This window comes from Protopterus annectens, chromosome 7.part0 (assembly GCF_019279795.1).
Source record: "Protopterus annectens isolate FY-2018-M chromosome 7.part0, PAN1.0, whole genome shotgun sequence".
NCBI classification, from domain to species: Eukaryota; Metazoa; Chordata; order Ceratodontiformes; family Protopteridae; genus Protopterus; species Protopterus annectens.
In genome coordinates this window covers 512,305,150-512,329,052 of record NC_056739.1, presented here as the reverse complement: position 1 = coordinate 512,329,052, position 23,903 = coordinate 512,305,150, and the positions used below count along the sequence as shown (strand labels likewise).

The window sequence follows — 23,903 nt, the reverse complement described above, 5'->3', positions numbered from 1 at the left end:
ACCTGTTCTGTATAGCGTCATAACCAAGCTCCATTTTTGTGAAAACAGGGCCGTGTTTCTCATGTTGTCTTACTGAAATTTTAGCAATGCTGTAAATATATTTGCATTTTTTTTTTTTGCAGAATTTGATTTGCTTTCATTTTTAGAAATGGGGTAGTCACATAGCTCTCAACCAATGAGTTACAAATCTCAGCAGACACTGGGATAAACTTAGAATCAGGGACACTTTTAAAATATGGTCACTATTAACTGGAGGAATTAGCAGAATAAGAGAATGTGAATTAATATACATTTTCTGAAGTAAAATAAGTGTATAACTAATTATTCTCATTATTTATTAATGGTGATTCACCACCTTTTCTCCAGAATTCACTGGTTATATGAGGGGACAATTTAAGTCAAAATCGGAGACATTTGAAAAAATGTGGGTTGTCATATTCAGTCAAATTCTCCTTTTCAAAGCTAGGATGATTTTTTATTAAAGTAGCCAGTTAATGTGCTTTAGAACATGCATGTAGCTGAGCACACATCATGTAAACCACAGTATACAAATTATTTTTGAGTGGGCAGCATTTATCCACATTAAGAATAGTAAGTGTGCTTCTATTCAACAGTTGCCTTCTTTGGACCATGTGTACCTCTGTTAACTTCACAAAGTTTAGTACTGTTTCCATGCTAAGAATCTTTAGCTGTCTTGCTTTTCTCCATCATATAAGGATACATACCTGTAACCTGAGCTAAGCAACTATCACTTTTAATTGTGTCCTTAGACTCATGCATAAAAATAACTTTCATTGCTACCATACTGTCTAATTTTCACATTGTTCTTTGTCTTAACAATATTAATCTAATACCTGCAGACCTTAACTGAATTTTAGCTTTGCACATAGGTAAATTTTCAGCAAGCTTTTTTTTCTAAATAGTGGTCAGCTCTGTAGTTCTGTAAACAATTACAGCTGTCTCCAGTGTTGATTGTGTTCCTTAACAAAAGATTACTTCTCATTGTCTCATTTTTAATGTCACAGATAATTATTTCTCTAACCAGTGAATGAATTATGCAACTCACACTAGTTTAGATTTGTGCCTTTATTCAGTCATGCATCTAGCTACTCCTGTAAATCCTGGTTCCATGTAAAAAGGTAGTGGTGAAATTATGGCAAATTCTTCTCGAGCTCACCATACTGCTGGAACTAGTTTATAATGACTACCAAATTAGATTGCTGATCTTTGAAGAAGTTGTGTGGTAATTATCTAAAAGGGCATGATGTAATTAAGAAAGAGAAAAGATGCAATGTAAACCTTTTTAGATTTGTCAATGAAGCCTGAAGCAATGCCATAGAGACTGAACTTCCACAATCACTGCCAGAAGCATACAAAAGACTGAATGAAGGGGAAGGCTTTGACAGTTGCCAGTATGGGGTTTTGCTGCAGTACTAGCATTCAAAAATGAATACCAATACTGCAGTTGCAATCAATGGTATAGCAAGTGTAACAAATAACCACTTGTTCTGTTTGTAGCATGCTGTCTGCTACTATATAGAGGAGACCACCTTTTACCTTTTTTTTGTTTGTTTTGTTGTCCATATCTTAAATAGATGACTTTTTTCTTTCTGTTTTACTTTTTGGTCTCTGCCCATTGGTTACAAATTTCTGCCTAATTACCTTGTAGCACCAAAGATGATAGTGGAGTACATGGCAAGATGGCGACCATTTTGAATAATTGATTCAACAACTGCATTCAAAAAAGATGAACAATATGTGAAAAATGTAAAAATCCCAAGATTTCAGACTGCACTTAAAAGAATGGCTGTTGTGTTACCTTGTCTGTGCTTGTTCTGTCTTCTGCTGATGTGCTGTCATCATTTATAGAAATTAGTTTTTGTTTGACTTCTTCTCAATGCTTTCTCAATTTGTATAATTTGCTGGGTAATGCACTTTAATAGCATGTACTGGCATGGAATGTTGCCAAAAAATACTTCATCATTTAACAAAATTTATTTTATTGTTCCATGTCTTATGTCTTAGGCTATGCTCACTTAAACTGAAAATCGGTCACAGTAATCAGTGGCAATTGTGTAAGGCATTGTTACATTTTTATATCCAGATTCTCTCAAAGCTGGAAATGAAGAAGACAGTGTTGCCTTACAGTACAGCTGCCAACTCACCAAAATCTCATGAAAAGTGGAATGTTGTAGTAAATCCTATGACCTCCTTGACGTCTTGTACTTAAAGGAAAACTATACCTTAGAACTAAAAAAAAAGTGTTTTATAGTATATTTTGTTTTCTGAGCTAGTTTAATGCCTCAAAATCACTCCACATGATTCTTTTATAATTTTAAAGCATTTCCAACAAAATAGCAGATGATGGGGCCTGTCTTGGTAACATGATCTTGTTTTCTTGCTTTCATTCCTAATTCCCAGAATACATTTCAAGTCCTTTTTATATGAGTCATGGTAGGCATAAGAAAGTGGTGTTGTTTTCTCATGACATTAAGGTAGCATGGCAGGATTGTGAAGCACTATCATCTAACACATCTTCTGTAACAGAGATAATGCTATGTTTCCTTGAGTGAGCCTCATTTGTCTGTCTGTCAGAGCTTGTTCTATGCTAAAAATAGATGTTAGTTACTTCCATCAAAAGAAAGTAGGTAGGTAGCAGGCTTTTGTAAAGGGATTCTTTTATAGTTCTTAAAGAATTGACAGACCTCCCACACTGTGACCTCCCACACTGTCATGCTGAGGTATGAAAACTCACTGCAGTAAAGAATCATTTCTGTATCATGTACAGGTGACAAGTAGTACTCAAAAGGACTCCACACTAAGTCTGTCTGCTACTTTCCAATGCCTTCAATGGGAAGGTTTTATTTTCACTCTCATGAATTATACAGAATTAAAATGTGCTTTACTAGTTCCTTAATTATTTCTGTTACGTTTACCTACCTTACTTTCTGTTCTGTAGCTATTTATACTTTGGTAGCAAGGAAAATGAACTGGTCCCAGAACCCTTTTCAGGCATGACTCTGGCTATGTTGGCAAAGATAGTAAATGCACTTAGCAATAAAAAAAAAATACTGACATAAAGACATTGACAAAGATTGCATGTGTAACACATAGCCAATGTGTGACGGTGACTAAATAAACAATTAAACAACATTCCCTAGAATGTATACATTAGTAATGCTTAATTCTGCTGTTAGCTTTATTATAAATAACAAATTGTATGCATCCATATTGCACAACTAACAGCGCTGTAAGATGTTGCTGATTCCTAGTCATTTAGACAACAGTAAGGGAATGTTTTATGACTTCACAAAAGAAAAGGGCAGAGGTTAATTATATTTGCTTCACTTTTTTATCCTAGGATAGTATGAAAACATACAAAACCTAGAAAATTTTGAATGGAACAACCATTGCAGTTGAGCCTATTAGCTAGTAAGGTGAAAAAGATTTGGGACATGTAGAAGGTAGGAGAAAGGTTGATTAGGATGATGAGAATTAAATAATGCATACATGCATACACACATCCCATCTATGTGTGTATATATATTTGTGTGAACCTGTATGTGTTACACACACACACACACACACACACACACACACACACACACACACACACACACACACAAACACACATGTCCATATGTCAGTGCATGTGTGACTACTTACAAAAATATCTATTGTGTAATTCTCCAGATATATTCACACTGTACTGCATCCCACATATAGTATTGTACATGCTACATACATTTTTTATATGTACACACATATCCAGATGTTCTTCATTCCACATTGCTGCAGTCTACCATGAGCCGAGGTTTTGCCAGGAGTTTCTTTGGAGTCTCAGGAGAGACTTTACTGTTACAGGATGTGTCCTCTCAGGAGGTAGGCCTGAAAGAAACATATGCATAAAATGGCAGAGGATTTGATTACTATGATTAGAGGTTCTATGCCCCCTCCTGATAAGAGGCCTAGGGTGGAGCCTGAGTTTTGAGAGTTTTGCAGTGTTTCGAGGCTTCTGAGTCTTGACTTGCAGGAGTTTCCTCCTTTCTCCTTTCTGATCTGATTGATTCTGGACTTCTTCTTCAGCCTCTCCTGGATTTTTTTTTTTCAGAGAGACTCTGCACTCCAAGAGAGAGCATTTTAAATGGGAAGAAAGATTTCTCTGAGAAAGTGTATACTTCTTCCACTTTAGCCATGAGGGCGTTGAATTGCCAGTTTCACATGTTAAAATATCAAAATTATCTCCTTCACAATTGAAGTCTCTAAGATGATGCTCTGGGGAGGTATTGATTGAGTGTAAAGAGTTGGATTTAGTTCATGTATCTGAACAGGTGGGTAAGCATTCCTTGCAATGTGGTTTTGATGCTGAGGCCTGCCTCTCGAGGGTGGCTGCCACTGGTTCTGTTTCTCGTGGCACGCCACCTGGCTGAGGGGAATGATCAGAATTTGAGCATGCATGTTAAGACAAGGATTTTTGGATGCTCCATTGTGTTGTTTGGCTAAGGGATGGACTTATCCTGCTTATGATTCCCAGTCTAGGGTATTTATTTCCATACCTTGCCTCCTTTCAAAGGCATGCCAGACATTATCTATCCTCAACACTTATCTGACATTCCCAAGTTCAAAAATGTTGACATTACAACAGCTTTTTACTCTGCTGGCAAAGATCACTGGATGGTAACTTTAGATCTCAAGGGAGGCTACCTTCATGTGCTATCAGACTACTAGTTGCAGCTTGCATTCAAAAAGGAATTTTTGTGGTGGGCTCATGTCACCTAAACAAACAACGGACTCTGTTGTGACCCGGCCAGGAAGTCAGGATTCTAACGACAGATGCCTCAGACATGACTTTGGAGCTCAATGAAAAGAAAAGTAAGTACATACAAAGTGGCCTGCCCAGCAGACTACAGCATCTACATATCAGGATGAAAGAGATGTTAGTTTGCATTTCAATGTCAAATTTCTGAGCCTAATTTTGTATATATTGTACATATTTTTTGCAGGGGAGTGTGTGTTTTTGGTTTTGGCGTTATACAAAATGTCCATTTTGATTTCTTTTTACTTAAAGGACATGAAGTACACACACAGGCATATAATCTATTTTTCTGTTACACACACACATTTTTGTACATACATGGTACACACACGTAGTTGTATATAATACATACGCAAGCACTTACACATATATGCACACACACACACACAATTAGACGTGCATTTAAACCTTTTCTTAATGTTTTTAATGCGAGGGCACTTACTAAATGTAGGTTTAAGTAAATTCAGCTCTATATTATGGTTGCCATCACTGGTCACATTTCCTCTGTGGACTAGAAAATGTTCATGCACTCTGTCATTGTAAGGACTGACTCAGTCAGTGGGAATCTCTTACCATAGATCTATATGTACCAGAAATGCATCCCCCTCTGGAAGTATGTCACAAAAAAACATAAATTACCTTTTTTATGAGCAGTATCAGTGCACCTAGTTGATAGGGTTGCCACCCATCTCTCTTTCTGCAGTTCTGTTCTCTGTGTTGGGTGGGGGTGGGAGTCTTGAAAATGGTAAATGTGTTGATATGTTACAAGGAAAATATTTTCAGGCTTTTCTCTAAATGTCATAAAAATATTTGATACTACATTTATCTTAACATATAAACTGTTATAAATAACATTTAAAGCTTAGCATTTCAGTAATGTAATGCTGCTTATGTAAAGTTGTCAGAAGAGGTGACAACTACATTTAAACCCCTGACTAATCTAATTACTTTGTTTTGCTGTGAAAGGGGAGTGTTATGTTCTACTCCTCTTTGAAATAAAAACAATGGAAAATATTTCCACAACTTTCTGACTTTTTTATAGCAGCTGTTATGCTCCTGACATTAGCAGGATTAATTAATTGCCTGTCTAAGATTGACAGCAGTACCTTACAGGGTAAACTACAGATTTATCTATATCATTGGTAAGTCATGCAGGCAGAGACAAATTCCTCTACAAAGTATACTAAAAGTTAAGCTTAAAAAATTAGGTGGGTTTTTACTTCCTTTGATTCCAAGGCAAGAAAATGAAAAGAACAAGCAGGTTTCTGATACCTGCACAATCCTGGAACCATATTGTGGGGAGACAAATCTAAGGATTGGGTTAAAATGTAGGAGAGGGAAAAGTTTTTTTTTTCTTTTTGTCCTGGTTCATCTCACATTACTTAATATCAAATACAAATCTCCAGGAAATAAGACCAGAGTTAACCATTCTCTTAACTGACATAGCAAATATAAAATAATATCACCCCATATGTATGGTAACCTTAGAAGATACTTAAACTGTCTGCTCTGTATTGCACAAATGATATAAATGCTCATACTGAGACATGGGATGAGAGAATTTTGTCCCTTCCAACTTAAAAGAAAATCATCATCAGTACTAGGCTAGCTGCTCTTGTGGGTCATTTTAAACCTGTCCAGTTTCCCTTCAAAGGTGAGAATCAAACTCTGAACCTCTCTGTAAGGTAAACACCTTATCCTTTATACCAATCACCAAATCCCCTTTTGTTTTCCACATTCAGCAAAATGTGTTTATAATTTTTAATGTTAACTGGGTAGTCTGAACTAAGAAGCACAATGCCTTAGTGGTGTATTGTGTTTAATGTAAATTATACCAAGTCTTGAATTACTGATGGTCTGTCAGATTCCTATTGGTAAAACTGCATTACCATTTGAGGGAAAGAGCTGTTCTACCCTGATTATGACACAGTTATCTGCTGCCTTTACATGGTATCAAAAAACTTCAGAAACAAAATAGAAAGTAAAATAAAGAAATTTAGTCTCACCCCAGCCTCCTAACATAGATGCTTTCACCAGGATGGTTGTTCTGACTTTGGACAAAACACCCAAACATAAACCAGAAAACGCTGACCTTGCAAACGTGTGCCAAGCAACAGCTCCCCCCACTTAAAATGTATGTATATATATATATATATATATATATATATATATATATATATATATATATATATATATATATATATATATGGATCAACTTCTGAATCTTGAAATACTGAATTTCAGTATCTCGAGACCAGAATATCGAATGTCCAGAAACACGAAAACCCAACTAGCAAAATCTCGACACAAACAAAATGCAAGTAAACATCCAACCCTACCCAACATAAAAACAGCAAAACTAAGATGCTCAAAACAAATACCACCATATGTTTTTGCAGGGGGGCAAGCCCCCCTGGACTCCCCATGTGGGGGGCTGCCCCCAGACCCCCACTACTTTATATATACAAACTCCAAGGTCACACTAACATGAAAAAAAAAGTTAATTTTATGCGCCACTTACAACACTAATACACATACCTACCCCAACCTACTCCTAAAACTTCCCAAAATAATTAAAAGATAACAAACTTCTTCCCAAAAACCTTAAACAATAAAAACCTACCTGAATCTCTGCAAATAACCACACATTGGCTGCCATGTCTAAATCCCAGACCACACTGCACCTTAAACAGACAGCACACCATAAAGAACACACCGCACCACAACTACAGTGGATTCGGTAAACTGTGATTTTAAAATGCAGTTTCGAATAACTGCACTTTCAGCATTCTGGTCTCCTGATACTGAAATTCAAAATTTCAGTATTTTGAGATACAGAAATGCACCCATATATGGTTTATATCTAATATCTCTGAGATCGCACGGAGAAAGGCCATATTTTTATACAAACATGAGACTTGAGCAGTCTCACAAAATAGTCAACTGTAGCAACAGTTGCAGTGTTACCACTGGTCTCTTGCAGGACATGACTGCAGTCTGCTACACCAAAGAGGCCAGATGGAGAAGCTAATTAGCACAAGCAAAAACAGCAGCCTTCTATACAAACAAAATATTGAACCAGATTCCAAAATGTTTCTGTCAGAGTAAGCGAGTAACTCCTAGATCAAGTCTTTTTAAATCTGGCCCCTTAGTGTAAGTCTGCTTATAATTAGGCCTTACACTGAGGTAAGTCACATACAGCAAAGGCAAGTCTTTCAGAATCAAGGCAGTTCTACATCAAAGTAAGTCACTTCCACTGAGAGCAAGTCTTTTGGAAACCAGCCAGCTGTTTAAATATGAATGTTGTGGAATGGGAATAAAGACTCATTAGAAGGCACTCCTGGGATTTTCACAGGAAAGGTAAAATATGCCTCATGGCTATGTGATCCTAGCAATTCCTGTAAAATAATATTGATATATATTTTATAAGCAGTACAAGGCCTGTGCTACATATAAGACAAAGGTAGACTCGCATTGGTATTTGGCTGTATCTTGTTCTTTGGATGAGCAGGTGAATTTTTAGGTTACACTACAACCTATGCAAGTGATGATCTTGGATTTAGAATTCTAGAAAATTAAAGAACCTTGCAGATGTGGGTATGTTTGTGAGATGTTAGAATGTTGACTGTTGCTGATAACAGAGGCAGTACCTGATATTCAAGTAGGAGATGCAATAGAAGTAAACCCATACAGCAAACGGCTGTAAGATAACATTGACACTACAGCTGGGGCATGATTACTCAGTAAATATGAGGAGAAGAAGAGAAAGAGATGAGAGAGAAAAGGAGAAGTCTGCCATAGTAAAACAGAAATAATTTGCCAAGATAAGGTGCATCAGCTAACTTTTCACTGTGAGAATTTTTTATGACTATTTATCACAGAAAAAAAATTGTGTTACTATCTTAAGTTGAATGATATTAAAATCCATGATCTGTGTTCTACCCTGTTCCAAAGCAAATTTCTTAAATGGCGAACCATCCTCCATGTGGAGGCCTAGACCTGTTGTAGGGGTTGCACAGGCAAGCCTGAAAATATTGTGCACTTAAAATTATCATGTTTTATATGATATGATATACTTAACATGGAAGTTTCTAGTGAATGAATATCTTCTTGATTATAAATCTGTTTGGTGCATGGTGTAGATATGGGGAGTCTGGCCTAGATTCAGCTAGCTAGCCTGACAATGACAGAGCTGATTGTGGAGGCTAGGAAAGTCATTGATATGTTGGTGACTTACCTATCCCAGGTAAGAGTTAAAAAGCAAAGCTGGGAGCCCCAGTAGTGACTGGGCATGCAAACAATGCTTAAAAATACTGGGAGCATTAAAAATGGACCTTCTTAGCTGTGACTGCCTTGTATTATTGTACATCAAGCACTGGGAGGGTGTTAGACCAGTCACCAGACTAATAAAGATTTTGCAAGTTGCCATTTTAGGTTTATCTTTATAATTCTGTTTATTTCTTTGTAGTTACATACAGTGGAATAAACATTCCTATAGCCATGGGTTTGATGCTGCATTAGAGTACTTCAACCTACTCTAAAATAACAGGATGGTTTCAGGTTAGGTCTTGGTAGGGGAGGGGGGGGTCATTCAAGAGTAACTCTCTGAATCCAAGATCAAAGAGACAGACAAGTGGCAGCTATTGGGCTGCTGCAAGGGGCTAAAAAGTGCACCAAGCCAAATCTTTTGTTAGTGTGTTGCACTAATTTTGTATAGTGCAGGCTGCAGCATATGCTTTCTTGTTTTGTAGAGGATTACTCAAGGAAACTTCTGCTTGAGGGAGATAAACTGTGACAGTCTGTAAACTTATGAATTAAAGCAAGATTACTACATGGGTTTCAACAAGTTAATTTGGGCTTTCAGCTGTCCTATTAGTGTTCATTTATGAGCAATTGTTCTATATTATAAGGGTAAGCTGCGATGAGCATGCCGTTTCTTTTAATTACTTTGTCTAAAACACTGTTGCTTCCAAGTTTATGAGCACTTTGCTAGCACTCTTTAGAGAGGGTGGTGTTTATTTACAGACAGATGGCAAGTATCATTGTAAACTGGTCAAGAATGTAAGAGGCAGAATTCAAATTGCACTCACAATGCACTATTCATTATAGGTATGCAGCTGAAATTACTTCCTTCCCTAAGCTGAGTTTCCTTATAGTACACGGATGTGGTTTCACGGTAAAAACTGTTATGCTGAGTGTACCTGAGAGAGTCACTTGTTACAGGTGGTGCTTCAACTCAGGTGGTAATTCATAAGGGGAAAATATCTCTTAAATTTTATTGCAGCAAAAATGCATCCCAAAAAGTTTGGATTATTGGACAGTCTATGAAAACATGCATTGCTGTGCTTCATTTTACAACTTTTATAAAAAAAAAAAAAAAAAAATTGCACTGCATAACAAATTAAAACAATTTCTCAATTAATAATGGATAAAAATGCCTTGAAAGCGGTGTCTACTAGGAACAAATGCTACTTTTCATAAGCTATTCAAGAAGAACAATCTAATTAAATGTGTTGCTTAAAGCCCTACCAAAACAAAGTGGATACAGACAGAATCAAACTTATGACAACAGGATGAAGCTTAGCACCAGGTCATGGTCTTTGCCTCCTATAGTGTACTGTCAAACTAGACCAGATTTTAGTCCAGTCAGCAGTACAGGAGAAATAGGAAAAGGCAGAATAGGTCCAGACTGCAAGTGTTAATCACCAAACAAGATAATCAGAATAGCTTTTGAGAAGTGTAGTATATTTTGCCTCGCATCTTAAAAGCTAAGCAGAAGTAATTGTTTTTATCCAGTAAAAGGTGTTATACAAAATACTTCTCCAGCTGCCCACCTAATATATTTGCCAAAAGACTTGCAGACTCGGGTCATGCCTGAAAAGGGGTCAGTAGATCAGTCCACTTAACACATGAACAAATAGTAAATAGATAAAATAAAGAAAACAAGTAGTTGTGATGCTCTACTTAAAAAAAAAAAGGTTTCTGCATGAGATTAAGGTTAATGAGCTGAATGCTGTTCTTTATGGTTTCACTTTGCAACATATTAAATTTAAATGATTGATTTAAGTTTTTTTTTTTTTTTCCCCTTAAACCACTAGATAAAATCCTGAAAGCTACTTCCCAGGTAGGCGACAGAAATACCTCAGCATCTGATACTGGAACTGCAAGGGTTAAATCTCGGCCAACAGTAAAGCTGTTTTCACAATCACCAAGTAATGTAGGTATATCGACTTCTTTATTTTTTCTGTTTGATTGTTGTGTAGATTATGCTTTGTGTTATTTTTATATTTAGCAACCATGTATTTTCACTGAGGTGTTAATGATGCTGTTTTACTGGCAACCCAATTTATGCACTCTACAGTTACATTTTATGTTGTGAAAAGGTTATGCACTCTTAAAAATGTAAAGCTTAAGAAAATCAAAGCATAAAGGAAGCAACCTTGTCTTGGTAAAGTCAGACTTTATGGAATAGCTCTCAACCTCTTAGCACAAAAAATCAGGACAAAGCCAAAAGTAATGTGGGTACAAAGGCCCTAAAATAGGGATAACGTATTGTTTTTAATAAACCTAGAAAAATGCTAGAGTAGTAGGTTTTGTTTTAGCATACATTTTCTGAAGAAAATGAAATCTGAAACTCCAGTGCATGTCTCTACTTTGTGACTTCAGTTCTCAATGATTTGGCAGAAAACCACAATTTTTTTTAAAGGAGTGGACCAAAAATATGAGACAAAACTCTGGACAGTTAAGAGGCATGCTTTCTGGGTAATGAAGAAGTATACTCTTCACAAACATCATTTGTATGGCTAATTTATACATTGCCCATGATTAGTTTGAGAACGTAAAAATGTACTAATACTCATTCCAGTAAAGTGATCGATGTGAACCTCTCCTCTGCCCCTCACCCTCACGTTTTTGGTAATTTCAATAGTACAGATAAGGAGATCAATTACTTTTGTGTGTTTATTTCACTTTTTGTTAAAAAGGAAAGCCCAATTTTATGCACAGGTCCATTTTTCATAGACAAATGCAGAACAAAGAATGGATAATAACTTAGTTGTATTCTTCTGGTACATATGTTAGGCTGAAATCTCAAAAACACCAACACATAGCAGGAAGTAAACGCCAACCACGAAGATGGAAAGCCACAACACTTTATTCACATGTCCTGGTACCTCGGCAATTCATTTATTCATTTATATTTATATATATTTATTTATTTATGTGATATTGCATAATTTAAATGTTGGATAAAGCATATTATTGATAAACTAGTATTTAAATAGTATATTTATGGGTATTTCTATGGAAAATGGTATTAAAATGTAAGGCAATTAAGCAAAAAGGAGGGAAAAATAAGTTTCTATCAATTGGTTGATAGAATAATGAGTTTGATGTGTTTGTATTTAAGGAGATGGGTTTCATTTGATGTATTGTTCCACTGAAGGCGAATTGCAGAGGTACCAGGACATGTGAATAAAGTGTTGTGGCTTTCCATCTTCGTGGTTGGTGTTTACTTCCTGCTATGTGTTGGAGTTTTTGAGATTTTTTCCTTTTGGTGTTTTGTTACATATGTTAGGCTGACAAGGTTCAAGCCTCATTAAAAGCTTTGTAGCCTTGCAGCATAATAAGTACCTTAAAAAGGAGCTGAAACATACTTCCCAACTGCCAAGATTTACATAGATTGTCCAGATTTTTCCCTCATATTTATGGTCTGTTCCTCCTGGATGTTATGGTTTCTGACCAATCATAGAGGATTGAAGTCACTAAATAATTACATACATTTCATTTTCAGATTTCATATCCTCCAGAAAATGCAAGTGGATATAAAAACTGCTATTTTAACAATGCTCTAAGTTTATAAGAGCAAAAATTAAACATTGTTCCTAATTTTGGGTCTTTGTTCCCCAGTTATGTTTAGCTATGTCCAGATTTCTTGAGATTAGAGGTTGAGTGGTACATGCTGAACAAACATGGAATATGGAAACTGGGACCACCTGTTCCTTTTCCTTAGCCAAAAGATGAGACTGCCTGTCATACTGCTGTTTCCAATGTGTGACAGGTTGCCTTTTGCCTCCATCAGTAGGGCAGCAATTCAAATATAACTACTGCCAGCCAGCAAACACTTCTGCCAAACATGAGTGCCTGGGCTGGTTCTGCTTCAGCCACCTGTAAATGCCAACCTTGTCTGTTCTGACCTTTATAATTATCTGAACCATTTCTTGCAACCCCTTTGCACTATTTTGTGTCTCTTTCTTCGGCTACTTGCAGCTTCCTGAAAGTAAGATAAAGTAACTTTGTGACCATTGGCCGTTTTGTTGAAGAAAAGAGATGTCCACTACACTGCTGATCCTAAGAAGTTCAGGAACTGGTCCGGTCATTTAGTGTTTGATTTGTGTGGTCTAAGCCAGATGAGCTCTGTCCACTTGGGTGGATGCTTATTTTAACAGTTATGGTTTACTAGAGTTAATGTGTATATTCTTTCTGTAATAAAAATAACCAGATACAGTTTTATGATTACATGATGTTTAAATGCAACATGGTGCCGAAATGCACACATTCTGCACTGATAGCAGTTAACAAATAAGTGGTTCGCTCGACTCGTATCTTATCCCCTGAATTGCCGACAAGAAGTTGTCTGTGATTTTTATGTTTTCCAACTGTCAGTACTAGAAGAATAGTTACAAAGTGTAGGACATTTGCAGGGATGTGAGCCCTACTGCACCCCTGTATCTTCATGACTTTATATAAACCAGCAGTTATGTATGCACAGCACTACAGGGAAGAAAAAAAACAACCTTCCCATACAGTGCAGTGAGCCTTGACACAGCGTGAGCCTCACAGTGGCCTAATTCAGCACTTCAAACTTACAGCCCCCCACAACACAGCAAGAAGCCCATAAGACAATAACCCCACATAACTACCACCTCATAATAGTATGGAACACAAGATGATTTCTGTGATGTTAAAAAATGAAACTAAAAAAAACACAATTCTACAAAGCGTCATCGAAGCAAAACACTCTGATGTAACTGTACATCTAAGCAGCATTCAATTTTATTAGAGAGTCCCATTTATAAATAATGTGAGAGCTCATATCCTGCAGTCTGCAGCATGTACACTTTTAAGGGAAATAAGATTAGCCTCATTTTTGTTTTAATTCTTATATATTTAACTAAAAATTGCATTGCTCTTGTTTACTTATTGTCAGGAGCACTGCTTTGCAGTGATGAATTTTTCATTAACTCTAGATTTGTTGATGTAAATAAATCCACGTCTCACTTGTCAACCACTTGGGTAATGTTTGCTGTGAGACTGCAGAAGTATGGATGCAATGAATCTTTTTCCTTAATCCAAAGTTCATTGATCGTTTTAACTGGGTTCATGTGTGTGTGTTGAAACAAAAGTTGGAGGTGGAGAAGACTGAAAGACAACTGCATAAAATTATTTTTAAATAGTTTCTCCAAGTATCTGAAAATGTACTTTTTCATATAAAAAATATAATAAAAATAAAATGATAATTCTCAGATTCATTTGTAAGGCAAAGGCTTATCATGAATTTGACTGTTTATTGTACCATAAATTCACCACGGAGAGAGGATACAACAGAGTGGTGCCAAAAATGCAGCAGTATTGTAACACAAGATAGAAATATTACAGTTTAATCTGACTAATGAGATTTCCTGAATGTAAGTAACTTGAATGAAACTTCAACTGTTATGTTTACATTAGCCATTGAAATAAGTCTGAGGGACTAGATAATCCCAGTCTTACAGACATAAAGAAATCAGAGAAGTTTAATGAGCTAAAACTTGATCTCTTGGTAGCAGAAGAAGCTTTTAGTATTAATAATGATGCAAGTGACACCAGTCTGATCAAGCAAGTTCACAGATTAGGGAAAAGTATGTAATGCAGTAATTCGGGTAAATATATCTCAGTAAGACATTAGTTGTACAAATGTGTGTGGACTACTGGTTCATGACAAACCCCAGAGTCTAGTACACATATACACTGTACTATTGTATGACTTTTGCATATTATTTCCTTCTGAAAGCTGTTAAGCTGTTCCATCAAAACTTCAAGTTAATACATAATTGTGTAACCTTGAATTACTCTGTGTATGTATAGCTGTGGTCATTTTAACGTATTTGTGACATAATTTAATAGTGTTGCATTTAATATGGACCAGATAGATGGTGTGGAAATGTGTAGTGTGTGCTTGCATGGTTTTTGCTTTATTTCAGGTATAAAATAAATGGTTGTGTTGAATAAATGGTTGTGTTGTTTGCCTTCTATGGACATATCATAACAACATTGTGAGCACCTATACTTTAAGTATTGTTTGATACCATTAAAGAACCTCTGTTATACAACGACCCCCCATTAATATTCACAAACGTGCATGCTGATTGGTCAGCATGCACGTTATAAACCTGAGTTGTAGTAATGGAAAAATGTCCGGTCACCTGGACTTTTTCCATTACTATAACTCTTTTTTTTTACAGCAACAGAGAATGCAAGATCTCCATTGCTTCACACTGTCTTGCTATGTTAAACGAGTTTAACATAGCGAGACAGCTTTAAAAAAAGCAACAGAGATTCTCCATTGCTTTTTTTAAAGCTGTCTCGCTATGTTAAATGGGTTTAACGTAGCAAGACAGCTTTAAAAAAAAGCAACAAAGCCGTTGCTTTTTTTAAAGCTGTCTCGCTATGTTAAACCCATTTAGCATAGCGAAACAGTTTGTAAAAAGCAATGGAGATCTTGATTTCTCCGTTGCTTTTGCCCACAGCTCTGATGTACTGCGTGGGCATATGCATGCGCAGTACATCAGGACTGCCGCAGAGTACCAGATAGCTGTGGAAGGGCAGCAAGGAGACATTATAGAATGCCATTATTTAAGAAAAGTAATTATTTTTTTTCTTAAATAATGTCATTGTATAATAGCAATAACCCACTTCTGGGTGTGGGTAATGCTGGATTTACCCATGGTTGGCTTTGTTTGGCCACTTGGGCTTCATCCTCGTGACCAAACCACACCAACCGTGGGTAAATCCAGCATTACCCATACCCAGGCATGGGTTATTGGTATAGTATTGAATGTCAATGTGTATACAGCTGGCATTCTTTTACAATTTAATGGCTGTCCATACAACACATTCTGCCCTAATATTGTTAGCTTGCTTTTAAGATTGAATACATTACAATATGTAAGGCAGTAGTTTTCTTTTGTTAGTTTGTAACCTAGTTTTTGGAGTTAGGAATTCCAGACTGGTGTATTCATAAATGCACCATGAATTCTGTTTGAGTCCTCAGGACTCTGGCAAGATTTAATTGGCCAAAAATCGGGGGTGATTTGTGAAGATTATGCTAAGTCACTTAGAAAGTTTTTGGAACAACAGACTTTGCATCAAGATGATTTTTCTGAAGAACAAGAAACATGAAACTCTTAATGTCTAGCATTAATGACTGACTGACTGGAGTCCTCAGTGATTTGTGATGTATTAAAAAACAATCAAACATTTTCTGAGGGACAGTGCAAAAATAGGAGGCAAAATAGAGGACCTACTACAAAATCAGGGGCAACTGAGGAAAGTTCCTTCATCTGTACCTATTTTGAAGGTAATACCTTTTTTGGGGCTTGATTTATCCCTTCATGTAATGTGCCAGTTTTTAGAACTATGTCCGTGTTTTCATGCTTGTTGTATCCCTTCACACGATTTTCCAATTCGCCCCTGTCATACGTGATTCAGATGCAGTTTAGTAAACAAGAAACCATAGTTTATGAGCAAAATACTGGCGGCATCAATAATTTAAAGAAAGAGGACCCACAATTTACAGGTCCCTTTTTCAGAAGCAGAAATAAAGTACTTTGAATGATATTTAAAAACCTATCTCATAAAGTCTAAAGAGATTATATTACATCTTTGACAGGGTGACCGCGGTGGTGCAGTGGTTAGCATTGCCACCACACAGCAAGAGGTTCTCCGGTTCGATCCTCAGCTGGGGTGCCATCTGTGCGGAGTCTTCATGTCCTCCCTGCAGTCGTGTGGCTTTCCTCCAGGTGCTCCAATTTCCTTCCACATCCCAAAGACATGCTGCAGGTGGATTGGGCACTCTGAATTGGCCATAGGCATGAGTGCGTGCATGTGTGTGCCTTCTGTGGAAGGTTGGGCACCGGGCTGGCAACTCGACACTGTAAACCTCCACTGCCAATCATGAGCAGACAGGTGATCTACCTTGGCAACCCCTAACCAGGAAAAGCCAGAAGGATGACAGTATGCTTATATTTTGCTTCATTTTGTCAGTCTCCATTTTTAAAGTTGTGTTTTTGATTCCACAATTGTGCTGGAACCAGACTGAATGATGTGCCATTAGGTATGCAAATTGTATGCTAATTATGTGCCCCCATTTTTTGTAGGATGCACTTTTCAAGAGCTTTTGTACTTATTTTCAATATCTGCAGGTTGAGAGATATGGCTGAGAGCTGTGGTAAGAAGAGATTTTATCAGCTGTATAGAGGAAATACTCTGGCATAAGAGGAAGGCAGATACAATTTTTATTCTTTGTTCAATCTGCATCCATGCAATGTTGCTTGTATAGGTTACAAGCTCTAATCTCCATAGTTAAAGGCTTCAAAGCGAAGAATAACTTTTGATACTGGCTGAAAGAAACTGTGAGTTGTTTGCTTGTACTTTAATGAAGGGGTGCATTTAAACAACTTTTGAACAAATGGAAGTAGCTAACAATCTAAAGATAATTTATGTCATAGATTTCCTGACATTCATATCTTAACTGTAGATGGGAATAGACGGATGTTTCAGTAAATATTTCCACTATAGGATTCATGGTTGTTTTTCTTGTAGAATGTGTACATCATGGAAAAGTTCTGCCCATTATTAGGTACTTAGCATGCTGGATTTGTTTGCTGCTATTAGCTGTTCCAAGAACAGCATGCACCCTTGTTTGGCAGTGTGCCATTTTAAAGAAAATTTCATTATTGTTGTCTGCTTAAGTTGTTTATTGGTAGATGTAAGGCTGATTTTTTTTTTTTTGATGGTTTATATTTAATAAATTCTGCATTTTTCATCCAGCATTCATTTTTGTATTAGTTTATAAAAGAAAAACTTGAAGTACATAAGCATTTACATTGTAACTTTACAGTAGTATTTTTCACTTGCAGATGATTTTATGGGCTTACTTAGTACATGCTCAATGCATTGTGATTTTTTTTTGTACAAAATTCCCCTTCTGAGTTTACTTCCTTGTCCCTCAGTGATTGTGTTGTCATAGTACCTGAGTTTATGGTAACTATTTCATCATTGTCTTTCATTGTGTATTGTAATTCAAAAATGTAAGCTATACTTAAGAGTTGAGGAAGATGAATCTACACTGCTGAGTGATTTTGCTTCTTGGCTAAAGCTGACAGCATCTAGAGTGTTTTGGATACCAGCCATATTCTGTAATATTTATTAATGCCATTTTGTGAGTAATGTGGAACATGCCTCACAACCTCTTAGCAAAAGAAATATAGAAAAAGCCTAAAGTAATGGAGGGACAAAGGCCCCAAAGTAGGGACAGATTTATATACTGCCCTTTATAAACTTAGAAGGTTGCTAGAATAACAAGATTTGTGCTGACATGCATTTTCTGAAGGAAATGAAATCTGAAACTCAAATGGATGTCATTATTTAATGACTTCAGTCCTCAGTGATTTGTCAGAAAATCAAAAGTTTCATGTGAAACCGACCAAAAGTATGAGGTAAAAATCTGAACTTTCTTCAACAATCTGGACAGTTGAGAGGGATGATGTTGGAACTGTGGCCCACAGATTCTTTTGTGACTCAGTAACACTGCATAAGGAACCAGTTATAAAATATGTTTTCCCATGTGGTTTCTGAGCAGCTTGTGAAAGTTTGTACATGTTCGCCAGCCACCATAGATTAAAAATCTTCAGTTATAAGAAGGGAGAGAGGGACTTTCAGGTTTGACTGCTTGTTGCACAAGATAAGTATTTATGTGATAAACATTGTGTCATCTTATCTGGGCCTGTTTTATATATAGTAGTTATTATTCCTCAGAATGGAATATATCACTCATGATATACTACAACAATAGTCTGAGAATTTTGGAATGCAATTAATCAAGTATTAATCTAATTGCAGTAGGGATGAAGACTTCAGTAAATTTCACAGAAATTAAGAGAAAGATGACAATTTTAAAGTCACTTAGGTGTATCCATAGAGATTTCAGACTTGATCAGTTTGGTTTATATAGGATGAACAGTTAGTTGTCTTTCTATGAATTTTTTCTATACTTTTATCACTAATATGTAATATAATGTGTTAGTTTATTCATTTTCTTTTAATATTGTTTTACAAATTGAAATTGCATAGAAATGTTTTCATGGGCAGATTTAAAACTTGATGCTATGTCTGTTGGGGTATAGAGGAAAAGGTAATATCACTTGATTGCTAATATCTATAAGGAAGACCATAACTTAATGTATGCAGGGTCTTGAAGACCCTATAGATGCAATGTCAACTGAGTTCCATGTATTTACAATGTAGTTATTACATCATACAAAAAATATAACAGTCCAAAGCACTGTAAATAATGCAAACCCTAAATAATCAGAGGATTAAAATAAGTTTCAAAATGTTGAAAACAGAATTAGAACTCTGACTGTATTAAACAGGCCCTGCTAAGTGGATAACTCTCTGTGACCTTCGTAAAGGAGGATTCGGAGTTACATGCCTGGATCAAAGAAAGAGCTGCTTCCAAACTGATGGAGCAGGGAAGGAAAAAGTCAGTCTGCCAGGTGGCTCAGGGTGAACTCTAGGATAGCTGGCAACCGCTTACCCAATGACCTGAAAAATATTGCTAGGAAAAAGTGTTTCATAGATATATATAAACCTGAAATGCCATTCTGTACTGATTTTTTACAAACTAAATTATGATTTTGTATTTTTCAGTAATGCTTGGTATGTTGATTGTGTATGTCTAACCAGAACCTCATTATTCTTGAAAGTATACATTCATAAATGAATATTTGTGTGCAGTTAATGTGGGAACTGAACTCGAGCCAGTCTGTTACGTGTAGTCATTTTTTTGAGTTTTTCTGTCTATTCACAATTCATTGCCTTTATTTACGTAAGTAAGGCATATAGCTCATTTATTGTGCAAGTTAGCATGCATATCTAACACTTTTCTCCTTATGCAATAGCCAAACATGGATAGGAAACTTTACAGACAGCATTTTACTTCCTCAAACAAGGTCTTTTCTTTGTGTCCACAGATACAAAACTTTGCATTTCTTTATATCAGATTACACTTGTTCACGGGTTCATCCAATTACTAATCCTATGCATTTCACATTATTATTTGCAACTTCCTTTAAGCTGTTATAAATGAATTATGAAGTCAAACAATTCTCCTAAAAAAATAAAATTTGCAACCTTCCTTTAACCTCGGAGTTGTAGACCAAAATTTCAGTGAAACCTTTTGTAGGAAATGACACTTGTACATCACTGCAAGTGCCTGGTCTTCATAAACAATGCAATTAATTGTCCTTGGGGCTTTCTGCATTTCCTTCAGCAGCATCTACTGAAGTGTTTTCTGAAGTAGCCAGTGTCTTATGTGTTTTATATTAATAGCTAATTTGTGGCACTGTAACAGATAAATTCCATACATGCTATAGAATCTGTTACGCAGTGAGAGAGGAAAATAATGGCTGTATACTGTCAGAGGACATGGCCTTCATTTATTTATTTATTTATTTATTTATTTATTTTACATTTGTTAACCGGGAGAGTCCGACTGGATACATGTCCATTTTCAGCGGAGGCCCGGGGAGAAAAGATCCAAGTACATAACAGACATGTGAACATTGTTAATGCAAAAAAAGGAAGATAGTTGAGTTCTAAATACAATATAAAGATACATCACATCTTGGGAAAAAAAACAACAGCAGCATATAAAAAAAAAACATAGGTCAGTTACAAAGGCGCCTTGTTAAGAGCGGTTAAGGATAGTGAGGTAAGAGAAGGGTAAATGATAGTGGTTAATCAGGTTTGGAACAGGGACATTGCCAGAGAGTATTGAGATGGGGTTTAAGCTTTTTTTTGAATTGTAGGAGTGAGGGTTCTGAGGTGAGCATGGTCGGTAGGGAGTTCCACATTTTACCTACAAAGTTTGAGAATAGAGAATCCCCAGCAGAATTATTGGCTTTGGTAGTTTGAGCTAAGATCTTATTGGAGGGGCGTAAAGATTGCAGGTTAATATAGGGGTTAATGATGTTTTTCAGAGCTGGTGTTTTCTCTGGGTGATACAGTATCTGGTGAGCCGTTTTGAGTTGGTTGAAATGGAGTTGGCTGGAAAACTCTAACCACCCTAGTTGCTTCAAGTTAGTGCAGTGGTGCGTTCTAAAGGTGGAATTTGTGGCAAATCTAGCTATGTGATTGTAACAAGAAGCAAGTTTGTTAAGGGTTGTCTTGTTTAGGTTTGTAAAGAGGGAGGCATAGAAAAGAGTTGATAGTAGGTGTGTGCTGGCAATTGTAATTTTAGCGTGAGGAGTGAGAAAGTGTTTTACTTTATAGAGAGCCAAGCTTTTTATTGACGGTTTTGATGGTAAGATTGAAATGGGTGTCAAATTTAAGGGAGTTATCAATGGTAACACCTAATAGCTTTGTGTGAGCTTCTGGTGATATAGTGATTCCATTGGAGGATGTAATAGAGAAGGTGGGGAAGAGTCTTGTTAGTGGGTGAGAAAGTAAGTAGTTTTGTTTTGTTGGGGTTGACAACTAGTTGGCGACTTGAGAACCACTTTCTATTAGGTTGAAGGTGTCTTGGGTTGAAGCAGTGAGGTCTGCCAGGTTGGAGGCAGTGCTGATGATAGTCGAATCATCTGCATATTGAATGCATGTGGCATGGGGGTGATTGTGGGCAGGTCATTAACAAAGATGGTGAAGAGAAGAGGGCCAAGAATAGATCCTTGGGGAACTCCAAGTGTAACAGGTAGGCATGTAGATAATTTGTCCTGCCATAGAACAGCCTGTTGCCTATTGGACAGGTAGGATTGGAACCATTTCAGCGTGGAATTGCTGAGTGATAGTTTTTTTAATGTATGGAGGAGTTGAATGTGGTTCACCATATCAAAGGCCTTGGAGAGGTCTAAGAAAAGAGCAGATGATAGTTTATTATTGTTTCTGAAGTTCATGGTAGTGTATATAGAAAATAGGTTCATAGGTATGTACGCTAGGCTAATGACCACCAGGGGCTTTATCAGCCTAGCCACACAATCCAACTTAATCGAGTCCCCTTTAAAGTATGCTCTTTAATTGGGGGGGGTATGTTTGTTAGTAGGTTGTTAAAACGTTATGTGGAGGAGTATGTTAGTTAGGGAATGTGTATTGTTGGCTTATGTCTATAAGAGACATGGGGTCCAGCTTGGGGATGAATTTATGATTACCCTTACAGTGGTCAAGATTAAGTTGGACTAGGATGAGGGATGGATTCAGCTTCACATGGATGGGGAGCCTATTCCAGAGCATGAGGATCATTTGAGTCGCCTATCAGTCTTGCCATCATGTTCTGTTTAGTGTTTCTGGTGATTCTCGTTTTGCTGATTTGGAAAAACTTCTTCAGGGCTGGATCTAAGGATGCTTTATATGCCAAACGCAGATTGCCTCTCAACAGAGACTGAGTACAGAGACAGAGCTCTAAGGCAATCTGTATAGGACAGCATGTAAAAACCTTGGATCCTCTTGGTGAGGAGCCCTTCTGGGTGTTCCAGCTGTTGCATATGCCTAGTCAGGTACATGCCAAAGGGGGAATTGTACTCAATATATAGGATATAAAGCAATATATGTAAAGTATAATGTGTGTTAATGTTAATGTAATGCAGTTTGATTACTTTTGTATAAATGTAAATTTGCCTATGTCACAAGTGATAATTCAGTAAAGGTGTTTAAAAAAAATGAGTCTTATAAGGGAAAGAATGAGTAGAGTGGTATTATACCTTCCTTTGACCTGGATGCCGTATACTTACTTGTAAGTTGGGTGACGCAGAATGATTTTCTTACTACCTTGGCTACATTTTGGTCAAAGGCCAGATTACTGTCTACAGATGTTAACAGGTCTGCAACTACTGGGTCGGCTCTTAGGGGTGTGTTCTCAATGGAGTAACTATACCTGAGTGGGTTATTGTGTCGAAGACCTTAGTCAGGTCTAGGTAGGTGGCATGCACCATTTTCCCTTCATCCATTGCCATGGTAACCCTCTTAAAGAATTTTACCAGGTTAAGTGGGAATGATCTTCTTTTGACAAAACCAAAGTGGATGTGTCCAGTGTCTAGGTCGCTAATGTCCTTGTTGATAATTTTCATGATAGTTTGGTCAATGGCTTTATATGTTAGACTAGTCAAACTAATGGGTCTGTAGTTTCTGGGGTCAGTTGATGGTCCACCCTTGTAAAGAGGGATAACTGTTGCTGTCCTCTGTCCACTTTGTACATAGCCTGTTTTGAGGCTGTAGTCAAAAAGTAACTCAAGCATTCTTTATAGGTCATGTTTTTGGCTATTTAGGTGGCAACCTGGGATATTGTCAGTACTCACTGTGGCTGTGTTTCTTGCCTTAGTGAGTTTCAGTATGACCTGCTCCCTGCTGATAGCTGGGGGGTATGCTGGTAGGGGTTATACATGAGGTGACAGGTCCAGTGGGGCGGGGATAAGTTTGAGCTTGATTTGTTACCCAGCGGGTTCATTATGTCACTCTGCTCATTGAAGTTGGTATCATTTACTACCAGCTCTGCACACTGCTGTGCATTACCTTTGAAGTTTTGTACATTGCTGTAGTAGGCCTTGTGGTTGTCTTTAGCCTGAGAAGATTTCTTGACCTAATAATTGGCCTAGTTTGGATTTAATGAGTCCTCTTAGTTTTCCTTTTTAATTTCATTAGTGAGCTCTTGTCATTATGAGCATTGTGCTTCCTGACTTTGGATATGACTTTTTTTCCTTTTGTTGTATGCTATGTTAAGATTCCACCAGTGTGGTTTTGTTTTGGGCTTACTTCTGGTAGGCACAGCAGTCTGTAT

The 23,903-nt window shown here is 36.9% G+C and overlaps 1 protein-coding gene across 2 annotated transcripts in view; it reads left to right on the top strand.

The window, feature by feature from the left end:
* Nucleotides 1-23,903, top strand: part of LOC122806576 (uncharacterized protein C6orf132-like) — a 565,156-nt gene that overhangs the window by 424,771 nt on the left and 116,482 nt on the right. For both annotated transcript variants that reach the window (XM_044077114.1, XM_044077113.1), the window contains exon 2: nt 10,915-11,033. In XM_044077114.1, coding sequence (XP_043933049.1) covers nt 10,915-11,033 — 119 coding nt within the window. The remainder of the gene's footprint in view (nt 1-10,914; nt 11,034-23,903) is intronic.